General features: G+C 46.9%; 1 protein-coding gene across 3 annotated transcripts in view; it reads left to right on the top strand.

Annotated features, from left to right (window-relative positions):
* The first annotated feature begins 340 nt into the window (after positions 1-340).
* LOC129380435 (uncharacterized) overlaps positions 341-12,398 on the top strand; it is a 102,155-nt gene continuing 90,097 nt past the window's right edge. For 2 of the 3 annotated variants that reach the window (XR_008608461.2, XR_011893407.1), the window contains exon 1: positions 342-887. Coding sequence is in view for 1 of the 3 variants with exons in the window: in XM_055061351.2 (XP_054917326.1) it covers positions 879-887 (9 nt within the window). In the remaining 2 variants the exon portion in view is untranslated. Of the gene's footprint in view, positions 888-12,398 lie in introns of all 3 variants that reach the window. The other variant, XM_055061351.2, reaches the window with a different exon arrangement.

Genomic DNA, 12,398 nt, shown 5'->3' on the forward strand with positions numbered 1-12,398 from the left:
CGTAATTATGAGTATTAAGACTGTGTATAAGTAACTTGTGTGCTTTCACTGACACAAAGCTGGCTGAGTAGTTCCTAATAGCTGTACGGAAATGCGAGAAATTTGTGCAGCTTCCCCTCATTGTAATTCGCCTGCATAATTCGCCTGCATAGAGATGTGTCAGTTACCGAATTTTTCAATCGAAGCTTATATTGGCTCACAAGTGGCGTTGTCGTGTTCACGCAAAAAAAAAAAAGTTACTCCGCGAGCAGAGCAGCTGCGGGAAAGGGCGTCTCTTTTTTTTTTTCAGTTGACAGCTGGGCCGACGCCGGTGCGTGAGTCATAAGCAAGGATTCCAGCTGTTCCAAGGGCGTGCGCTCACGCTGCGCGCACAACAAGTCAGAGACGTTTCGCTTCTACCGGGAAGGGAAAGGGCAGGAAAGCGTTTGACGCAAGCTGCTCCGGCTTCGTTTCCATTAAGTCTCGGAAAATGGATGGGATGGCATTGCCTAGTGCGGTCCCCCGATGAACTGGCTGCCTTCGACAAATGGCGGCGAGAACTTGCACGTGAAAGGGTTCGCCGTTGGCACGCCAATCCAGCCGTTAAGTGCTAATTATAGTCCGACGTAGCGTGAGTGCACGCAGACGTTACGTCACCTTGGTGAGAACAACAGCGTCTATACTTCGACCGATGGTTCGACGCACTGGTGCAGCTATCGTAACCGGACGGGGCCAACACACTCAGACGCGCCCGGCGTCGAGCGACGGTAGTCCGCGCGCCCATAACGATGGACTATAAACCAACATTTAGAGCCACCTGAGCAACGAGGAGAAGATCACGAGCCGAGGGAGTGGGAAGCCGAAGCAATCCGGCACCGTTACCTGTGGGTTACTTAACCATGACGAAGGTCAGCTGCACAAAAGAGAAGCTCTTTTTATCCCCCTTAACCCTTCCCCCTGCGCAGGGTAGCCAACCGGAACTACCTCTGGTTAACCTCCATGCCTTTCACTGTATTATTTTCTCTCTCTCTCTCTTCGCCTACCCCCCTTTTTCTGTTGAAAAGGGTTGGTCATTTTTTTCTCTAAGCAATTCCATAATGAAACAACCTATTGTACTTAAACATCCTTACAAAGCCAATATATGCTTTCCAACAAATCATTCATGCATGAAAGCTAAGTTTTCCTTGCATTCCTCCCCTCGGCTTGCCGCTTCAGCGCAGTCTGTTTCTTGCCGTCAAAAGTGGGCGGCGGACCTTAGAGACTGTGTTCTAGTATTGAAATAGGCCGATCGCAGAGATAGGATGTAACAGAAATTGGACCGTCGCCACGTAAAGAATGTATGGATGATATAGTGAAGATATTAGAATGATCGAGGGGAAATATGATAAGCAGCGAGAGGTTGGATGTGAAAAAGATGCTTGCTCTAGTCGCAACTCAGGGTAACATCAACAAATTTCACTGAAGTAAAGCATAATTTCATGTCAGAAACGAATGATTCTACGTAAACTTTAATGCGAAGCAATCTTAGGTAACTGAGTCTTTTTTTTTTTTTGTAAAGACTATGTCGCCGTTTTTATTGCCCAAATTTAAAGATCGCGCAGTCTCACAATATACGCCGATCCTGAAGGCAGGACAGTTTAAAGTGTGGGCCGTTCTCGTGGGGATGTGCTACTTAATATTCGCCGCCCTGCAATGAACTTCTTTGACACTGCAGCATGGGTACGTGCCACTAGGGTCACTGGGTATGTACGCAAGGAGACACTTGGTATTCGCTGCTCTTGAAATCTCTCTACTGCAATCTTGGAAGACTGCAACAAGATTTGTGTCATTGGTACCACAAGGTTTTGAGCCTGCGGCCACTGGATATGTTCCACCTGATATGTGCCACTGGGCATGAACCGTCCTTTAGTGAACTTCTTTGACGCTAGATTTGCCCAATGCATCTCATAACAACACACATTATGGGGTAAATTCCCCTTCAGTTCGCAACACGTCGCACGAGAATTAGTCGGTCGCTGCAAAACAGTTACGTCGCTCACAAAAACATTTGATTCGAAATAGAGAATGGCTTGCAATACACCGATGTCAACTGGAGTTCAGTGTGCTTCAATTCAGGACAATTTCATTCTAATAAAATATACATTAATACATTTGTTGGTGTATACAAAGTTACTTTAAATATTTATCTTTGCTTCAACCATACATGGGTATTTACGATGTTTCAAATATTTAATTTCGACATCAACAAGCTACGTTGACTTGTTATGCCGACCATATTTTCTTGTGATGAGCCCTTTATTTCAGCATTCGCAGCAAATATTAGGCATGTGTGTGTAAATTCTCGTTGCATTTACCCCCATCATTTGTAATTGATAATTTTTCAAAATGCTGGACTTGTATATTTTCTTAGTTCCTCTTTCCGAAGAAACCTAGGCCTACCGGATAGACAACGCTTGTTTTGCCATATAGATTCTCTTCAGATTTTGTAAAGTCTATTTCAGCGAAGATGCAGCAGTGCCGTTAACTGTCCCCTCACTATCACAAACACACCCTAGGCTCTTTTGTAACTGCAACATTTTTCACCGTACAATAAACATGCTCCTCCTGCACCGCATTCACTGTGGGCGAAAACGAGCGAAGTGTGCATATACACTACTCCAATAGGCACTTGCTGCAATGACGTAGACAACTCTCCTTGCCGGGAGCTGGCTCCAGTGCCACTTATTGCTCTGCAACAGTAACATATATTTCCACAATAACATCACTTGTTTCCTCCAGTTATTTGTTGAGCTTTCTGATTTCTTGGTAAGAGTGACTAGTTGCTGCATTTGTCTCATAGTTATGAACTCCCTGGAAATAAGGTTACCGAGAATCGGTGACCATTTGAACCAAACCGAAGCTTTTCCGATTCCATGGCGCGCGTTGACTTAGTGGCCTCTCCTCTGACAGATCACAGAGGGTGACATGACTATACATACTTTCAATTTAATGCATGCCAACAATCACGCAAAGGCGGTGCGGCCATAATTAATGCAACACTGGTGGGGAGAAAACGCGAGGGGAGTGAAGAGAACGCGGAACTATAGGCGTACAAGGTTGCTTGGCTACAAAGAGAGAAACCGAAACCTGTAAGAGAAACCGAAGTTGCGGTGGTTTCAATATATGGTTCCAACACACTCCCAGCCTCTTATCACAATGCAACACTATGCAGTCTAAGGAACAGTACATCAGTCCTGTGCGCTATCAAGACAGTCTTGGACACCGTCCGGGGACATGTCACGTCAACCTTTCACACATTCCCATCCAATCTGGGAATCGTTTTCACTACACGTATCACAGGCCACTCGCTTCGGTTAACGTTCTTCTCCTTGAGGAGCAGTAGGTCACCACACTTTCTATTCCATCTTGGGAAGTGCCACATGCGGCGACTCTGCAGCGTTGGCGCCACTAATGACGCCAGAAAGACACTTTGAGCTATTGGACTAAACGCCACTGAAATCACAGCTATGCAAATCCTTACAGTAAAATACACAAGGTTCCAGAGTGTTTGCACCCGTCATTTGGGTCAGGAGAATTGCTGTAGTCAGTGTATATCAGTGGTTTACGTCTATGGAGACTAGGATAAGAGGCCTGGCGTTCCTGATGACTGTAACTTCAACCCGAAACATCACGAGTACTTCGTGAGTGAGGCAGCCACTAAAGTGTTCTAACGACATGGAATCTAAGATGCGCGGGCGACGTCGATCATTCTTTCCCACACTCACACCATGTGAGGGTCGTGGGGAGCGTTAAATACCCAACTGCATCTTAAGTTCCAGAGAAATGTGTGGACTCCTTTGGTGTCCGGGTCACCCGCACTGAGCTGCAGCTCTGAGCTCGCCCCAATAAAATTTGTGCCACAGTCAGAGCGTAGCTGTTTTGCCGGAGCTCTAATGGCAAATAATCTTCTCAAGGCATTTATAATACTTTAACCATCCATGGATTGCATGACTTCGACATAGACTGCTCGCACACTCGTGCACGTGAACAACACAGCCCAGCGCTTGCTATGGGCTTCACCATCTCTAGTGCAACGTGTACTCGCCTCCCATGGTCCGAATAAATCAATACCCAAGTAGGTGAAAGGGGTTTTATGCTAAGCCGCTCCTTTGGCAGGCCAGCCATTTTCTGCTCTTGTTTGTTGCCTCTCAGCTTGCAGCATCTAACGCATTTATCTATGTACAGGGATAACCAACGTTTAGCTCCAACGTTCGAGAAGCCGGCTTATCGGATCGCCTCCTCGGTTAGGTGCCGACCTTGGTGCTTGTCCTTTTCATGATGCGCCGTACGAGGAAGATGGCAACATCGTGGTGTACAGGCATGACAATGGCCATAGAGTCGTCCTGGCTCCACAGGGCCTCCTTTAGACGACCGCTGCTTTCAACCAGTCCCTTGCCATCGTCCCATGAATCGACTTTCCCCAATGGGCTAGAGAATGGGATGATGTTCTCCTGGTCTAGACCCTTCTGAGTACACCTTACGCTGTACTAAACGAATTATGATTGTCTTTACTCGAGCCAGGTGTTCTGCAAACGTTCAAGTCGGATTCAATAAACCAAGGTAGTGAACAGACTTCCTGTTGCGAAAGTTGCTTGCCGCACGTACGAGACCTGCCATCGCATGCGTGTAACTGGTCTAACCCGAGAAGCGCCCGAACCTACAACTGTCCATTACTCTCATGCTAACTATGGTGGTAAGGCTACTAGTTTGAGGCTTCATGTCGGCGTCCAGATCAGAACCAATGTGTTCAAACCTGCGCTGCAGGAATTATAAACACTCTTCATGCCATCGCAGAAATTTTGGACCAGTCAGCCAGCCCGACGCCCGAAGCTGCGTTGCGGGTACGAACCTCCTTCCCAGATCTGCAGGATTAATACTGGTAGGAAAATAGTGCCAACGATCCGCCCCACTCGATCTCCTAATGCGTTCCACTCGGTTGCTGGCGTACACAAAGAAACCTCGTTACCTCTATAGCTGAGGCCGGCCTTGCTGTCACATTATAAGTTTACGGAGTCCAACACAACATCTATTTCTCTTTCGGTGAGTTCTGCCAGCTTCACGTCCAACACTGCGCCACAGAGCTCGAGCCTAGGAATAGTGTGCTCAGGATGTGGTGCTAGCTTAGATTTGCCTATTTAAACTCCACGCGGCACGCATGATTTGGTCCGTCATCTTCAGATACGCCACAATGGCGACTGCCTTGTTTGATGCCTTTGATAAGAGGTGCGATTTCCTACTGACGGGCCGTATATAGCTAGGCGGGTACGTATGTGCCAGGCGCACGTGAATCTTCAAGGCCCTTCAAAGAATCCTTCCAGTCTTCGCACTCTTATTTCTTGTTATCATAAGTGGGTCTTTCCATCACATGTCTCTGTGATAAGCTCACGGAGAAAAGACCTGCCTTTGATGGTGACGGGAGCCGCGAATCCTGGAGGTTTACCCAAGCTGTTCACGGTCGACAAGCCGCCACGTCATATGAATGGTCTCCTTTGTTTCAAAACCCTGAATGTGGATACGTCTCCCTTCAACTCCAAGCCGAATCCTAGACTGCGGTGCTTGAGGGGGGCGCCGACGCCCATGTAAAGAGTGAACAAATCCTGGAAGGTTACACGATCTGTTCATGGTCGACAAGATGCCACGCTACGTGAATACTCTGTTTTGTTTCGAAACCCTGAGGGTGAGTACATCTCCCTTCAACTCCCCGCAGAATTCCAGACTGCGTTGCAAGGGGGGTGGGACATTGACGCCCATGTCAAGATCCTTCAAGTCCTTCGCGTGGTCGTCCCTTTGGTCAGCCTCCATCGCTGCAGTGATGTTAGGAGTGATCTTGTGCAGCCTAAGTTCGAAACTCCCAACATGCGTTGCCTGCGCTTCAATGCCCTAACAGTTTCTTATCCTTGGGAATGCAGTTCAGTCCTTCGTCAACATAAAAATATCTTTCCACAAACTGTCTAACATTCGTGCCGAATCTTTCTTCCTCTTCCCGTGATATCACCTGAAGGGCATAGTTTGCAGCAGCTAGCGTCGAACTGTTACCAAAAACGTGCGCCGTCATCCAGTACTCTATAACTTTATTGTGAATGTCAGCGTTCAGGAAGCACAGCAACCGTAGGTAGTAGCTATAATCTTCCCGCACGCTGAAGCAGTAGAACATGTTCCGAATATTCGCTGTCACTGCAACGACCTCCCTGAATGAGATGAGCACACCCAACAGACTATTCGCCAAATCTTTTCCAGCGAACAGAGCGCTATTCAAACAGGTGTTCTTGTACTGTGCAGTAGAATGAAACACAACTCTAGCTTCACTTGGCTGCTGTGGATGGCGCAGGTGAAAGCTGGAAATGTACTAGCATTCTTTGACGTCTTTAATGGGTGGAGGTTCTTCAGCGTGGCGACTTTGAAACATTTCTTCCATGAATTCTACAATATGCACTAATGCTTGTGGTTGCTTCTCGAGCATCCGTTTCAAGCAGGCGAGGCGAACCTGAGTGAGCCTCTTGTTAGGAAGCCGCTGCCTCGGAGAACGAAAAGGGGAGGGATGCCACCGCGTTGCCTGGTCTATTGTTGTAGGACTCAGTGTTCATGATTCTCAAGAGCGTCCTGTCTTCCACGGAAAGAGAAGACTGGTTGTCTTCCGACATCGTGACAGGGATCTTGTATAGCTGAGAGGAGAACTAGCTGGGAAGGCCGCGTGCACTGTGATCTAGCATAGGTGTTTTATTAGGTAGGTATTGGCTTGGGCAATGTTTTATGAGAGAAGGGCGTTCATTTTCAAGTACATTGCTTTCCAAGTTCCCGACAAGTTGACGTGCGCTGGCAGTAAACGCAGACATCGCCTACTATTACCCACGCAAGTAGAGTTTTTATGTGAAGGGTGCATCAACCTCTGTATTTCTTTGCTGGCAGACTTTAGGAACTCTCAAAATGTCTCTGCCAAGCACATGAAGAATTTCAGAATTACAGTCAATGCTGGGTATCAGTAAGGTTATAGCCTTGAGGTGAGCGCGATGTCTTGTAACGTCGAGCTTAAGAATCTCGTTCATGTTCTCCAGCAGCTTATAACACTCTGTGAGAGTTGGGAGTGGTGACTTCTCCACGCCATCGATGTCTTCAACAATTTAGCCCCAAAACATCAAATAATTCTGTCCTCACTGGTAAAAAAGAAGGATGGCATAGATTCTCACTTTTGTTTTGAAGTCGACTTGCGTGGCTCACGTCTACAAAGCAGCAGCTGCAATCGTAGCCACTTCCACACACTACTGAGCAAATTCAGGAGACCTCTGGCAGCTGCGTCTCGCAGTTCAGCTTGTCGCTTTTGTTTTTATGTTTGGATTCGTGATACACATTGTAGGGACTCTACTGGAGAAGTGCTGTTGCACGTTTGTGACTCCCACAGTCAGCGCACGTGACAATAACCTTACTGTCCTTCGCGAAATGATCGGTAGTCATGCAACATTTCAAATATCATCATCATCATCATCATTATCATCAGCCTAGTTACGCCCCCTGCAGGGCAAAGGCCTCTCCCATACTTCTCCAACTACCCCGGTCGTGTACTAATTGTGGCCATGTTGTCCCAGCAAACGTCTTAATGTCATCCGCCCACCTAACTTTCTGCCGCCCCCTACTACGCTTCCCTTCCCTTGGAATCCAGTCCGTAACCCTTAATGACCATCGCTTATCTTCCCTCCTCATTACATGTCCGGCCCATGCCCATTTCTTTTTCTTGATTTCAACTAAGATGTCATTTACCCGCGTTTGTTCCCTCACCCAATCTGCTATTTTCTTATCCCTTAACGTTACACCTATCATTCTTCTTTCCATAGCTCGATGCGTCGTCCTCAATTTCAGCAGAACCCTTTTCGTAAGCCTCCAGGTTTCTGCCGCGTAGGTGAGTACTGGTAAGACACAGCTGTTATACACTTTCCTCTTGAGGGATAGTGGCAACCTGCTGTTCATGATTTGAGAATGCCTGCCAAACGCACCCCAGCCCATTCTTATTCTTCTGGTTATTTCAGTCTCATGATCCGGATCCGTGGTCACTACCTGCCCTAAGTACATGTATTCCCTTACCACTTCCAGTGTCTCGCTACCTATCGTAAACTGCTGTTCTCTCCCGATACTGTTAAACATTACTTTAGCTTTCTGTATATTAATTTCCAGACCCACCCTTCTGCTTTGCCTCTCCAGGTCAGTGAGCATGCATTGCAATTGGTCTCCTGAGTTACTAAGCAAGGCAATATCATGAGCGAATCGCAAGTTGCTAAGGTATTCTCCATCAACTTTTATCCCCAATTCTTCCCACTTCAGGTCTCTGAATACCTCCTGTAAACATGCTGTGAATAGCATTGGAGATATCGTATCTCCCTGTCTGACGCCTTTCTTTATTGGGAGTTTGTTGCTTTCTTTGTGGAGGATTACGGTGGCTGTGGAACCGCTATAGATATCTTCCAGTATCTTTACATATGGCTCATCTACACCCTGATTCCGTAGTGCCTTCATGACTGCTGAGGTTTCGACTGGATCAAATGCTTTTTCGTAATCAATGAAGGCTATATATAAGGGTTGGTTATATTCCGCACATTTCTCTATCACCTGATTGATAGTGTGAATTTGGTCTTTCAGGCTTTCATACATTCATACAAGAGGCTTTCATACATTGGCGTTTCTTGATCAGATCTTTCGTCTCCTGCGATAGCTTACTGGTTTCCTGTTTAATGGCGTTACCAGCGACTTCTATTGCGCACTCCTTAATGATCCCCATAAGATTGTCGTTCATTGCTTCAACACTATGGTCCTCTTCCTGGGTTAAAGCCGAATACCTGTTCTGTAGCTTGATCCGGAATTCCTCTAGTTTCCCTCTTACCGCTAACTCATTGATTGGCTTCTTATGCACCAGTTTCTTCCGCTCCCTCCTCAAGTCAAGGCTAATTCGAGTTCTTACCATCCTATGGTCACTGCAGCGCACCTTGCCGAGCACGTCTACATCTTGTATGATGCCAGGGTTCGCGCAGAGCATGAAGTCGATTTCATTTCTAGTCTCACCATTCGGGCTCCTCCACGTCCACTTTCGGCCAACCCGCTTGCGGAAAAAGGTATTCATTATCCGCATATTATTCTGTTCTGCAAACTCTACTAATAACTCTCCTCTGCTATTCTTAGAGCCTATGCCATATTCCCCCACCTACTTGTCTCCGGCCTGCTTCTTGCCTACCCTGGCATTGAAATCGCCCATCAGTATACTGTATTTTGTTTTTACTTTACCCATCGCCGATTCCACGTCTTCATAGAAGCTTTCGACTTCCTGGTCATCATGACTAGATGTAGGGGCGTAGACCTGCATAACCTTCATTTTGTACCTCTTATTAAGTTTCACAACAAGACATGCCACCCTCTCGTTAATGCTATAGAATTCCTGTATGTTGCCAGCTAGGTTCTTATTAATCAGGAATCCGACTCCTAGTTCTCGTCTCTCTGCTAAGCCCCGGCAGCACAGGACGTGCCCGCTTTTTAGCACTGTATATGCTTCTTTTGGCCTCCTAACTTCACTGAGCCCTATTATATCCCATTTACTGCCCTCTAGCTCCTCCAATAGCACTACTAGACTCGCCTCACTAGATAACGTTCTAGCGTTAAACGTTGCCAGGTTCATATTCCAATGGCGGCCTGTCCGGAGCCAGGGATTCTTAGCACCCTCTGCAGCGTCGCAGGTCTGACTGCTGCCGTGGTCAGTTGCTTCGCAGCTGCTGGGGACTGAGGGCCGGGGTTTGATTGTTGTGTTTATATAGGAGGTTGTGGCCAAGTACTTTACCAGGGTGGCCAATCCTGCTCTGGTGAGAGAGTGCGTTAACGGTTCTGGTCACCGGGATCAGGCCGCACTCCAGGCCTGGTTGTGCAATTTTCTCAACGCACGGTTTTTTTTTGTATTTTGCGGTGGAGAATTGTGCGGCACCGGGATTTGAATCACGGTCCTCTTGCACGGGAGGCGGATACTCTACCGACCCCGCAGGAGTTAAACTAAAAATTAAATTTTGGGGTTTTACGTGACAAAACCATTTTCTGATTATGAGGCACGCCGTAGGGGAGGACTCCGGAAATTTCGACCACCTGCAGTTCTTTAACGTGCACCTAAATCTACGTACACGGGTGTTTTCGCATTTCGCCCTCATCGAAATGCGGCCGCCGTGGCCGGGATCCGATCCCGCGACCTCGTGCTCAGCAGTCTAACATCATAGCCAAAGAGTAACCACGGCGGGTCCCGCAGGAGTTGTACGCCTCATTTAACCTACAGTGGTGCCCTATTTGATCAGTCAAGGTGGACCAATCTGAGCTCGGTTATACCGCACGGATGGCACTCGGCTAGAGAACCTGGTAATTATGACCTGCACATGTGTGGCCATGCATAATTGAAGATATATATCTTTCTTTTTTTATTTTAGAAGGGTTCTCTCACAGTGATAAAATAAAGGAAAAGACATTAAAAAGAAAGAAAAAAAAGAAAGAAAAAGGGGGAAAGAAAGGAACATAACAGGTGATTTGAACTCGTGAGCGTTGGATGTTGCCTGGAAAGATAGCTCAGTCCAGTGGAAATTCTTTCTTTAGTGTCCTCTGCAATACATCCCAGAAGAACACACCTTCCCTACAGTTTAAAAAAACATGATCTATTGTCTCTGGCTGCTTCCAAATGGTATCCGTTAATTAAGCATAGATAATGAGGATGGGGTGCCTTTTGATTTAATTATGCTCTTGGGCCTCCATTGTATTTGGCGCGCGAGAATGGCAGGATACCATGTCAATAAAGATGCGCAGCCTGCACGTATATATTTCAGGGAAAACATGCACTGGTTTTTCGCTATCCATAAAGCGGCAGGGGAACCACCCGACTGGCTCCCAAGAGTAGAACCGTTGGTTGCATTGCGCGAATTTTGATTAGACTGCGCCAGCACAATGCTGGTTGAATATGTGCACATACAGAAAATGTATATTCTACTTTTGTATTCGTTTTGGTGAGCGTTGCCTCTTGTGAAACTATGTACCACAGCCAGGCAATAAAGAAAAAAAAAAGAAAGATAGCTCAGTCGGTTGGTTCGTCAGGCTCCAGGTTACTTTCAAGCGCCATACCTCCTGCTCCGAGCCTCATACTTACACGGAAAGGGACTAATGTTGTCCGCGATGTCTTCCAACCGAGTGGTTGGAAGGCATACTTTCTTGGAAAAATGGCCGCCCGAGGAGAAGAGCGAACTCGAGCGACTTTAGAGACTAGGAAAACTGCCTTAAGATATTCAGACTTGAGGGAAAGCTTCGTTATCAAACGATAGCACGGCAATCAGCACTCGAATACGACGAGAGAAATTATTGAGACGTGGAAAATTCCCTTGAAATAAATATGGTTTGCGAGACCAGTGCTTGTAAGTATTGAACCTCTTACAAGATGAGGGGGGAATATGCGCTCACCGAGAGGGCATCGTACGCACGAGACTACCACCAGGCACCTTACTGAGACGTGGAGGGCTCTGCGGCCGGAAACAAAGCCTCCCTTCTCCGCCGGCCAAGAGGGGTAAACGCGCTTTCCGATCGCTCAATGTTGCGCGGACATAGTATAACTCTAGCGTCTAGGAACAACTTAACCAGGTGCGGGGGCGGCACGCATAGCGTGGGAAGCTAGCCGCCAGAATAACTATCTCATGGACTGCTGCTGATGAGGGCGAAATACCTTCGTGTATTTATAATAACCCTAATAGGACTACTTTCGAAAGAAAAAAAAAGGAAACGGCCCAGAGGGCTATACTATGAGAGCTATGACTGATAATTTTCTATATATAAATTCATCTCATCTATGGGATCGCATGCGCGCGCTGTTGCTTTGTCTCTGCGTGTAGTAGTTAAGAGAGCCAGTTTAAGGGCGGACAAGAAGGAAGGAAAGGAAAGCAAAATTGCAGCGCCGTGGTTTTAAAGCGCACCCGTGGCAGAGAAACGGAAGGCGATATAAGCGTGCGTGGCCATGATACGCACACGACAAACTGCCTTAAAACATTTAGACTTGAGGGAAAGCTACGTTAACAAACGATAGCACAGCAATCAGCACTCGAATATAATTATAACCCTAATAATAATTGTAAATATTCATCTCATCTATGGGATCTAATGCGCGCGCTGTTGCTTTGTCTCTGCGTGTAGTAGTTAAGAGAGCCAGTTTAAGGGCGGAGAAGAAGGAAGGAAAGGAAAGACTCTGAAGCAAAATTTCAGCGCCGTGGTTTTAAAGCGCAACCGTGGTAGAGAAACGGAAGGCGATATAGGCGTGCGTGGCCATGATACGCACACATAAGTTAAGCTAATTCAAAATAGGTTTGCGCTCATCGATTGGTTCTCCCCAAATGCTC

This window comes from Dermacentor andersoni, chromosome 3 (genome assembly GCF_023375885.2).
Source record: "Dermacentor andersoni chromosome 3, qqDerAnde1_hic_scaffold, whole genome shotgun sequence".
Classification (NCBI taxonomy): Eukaryota; Metazoa; Arthropoda; class Arachnida; order Ixodida; family Ixodidae; genus Dermacentor; species Dermacentor andersoni.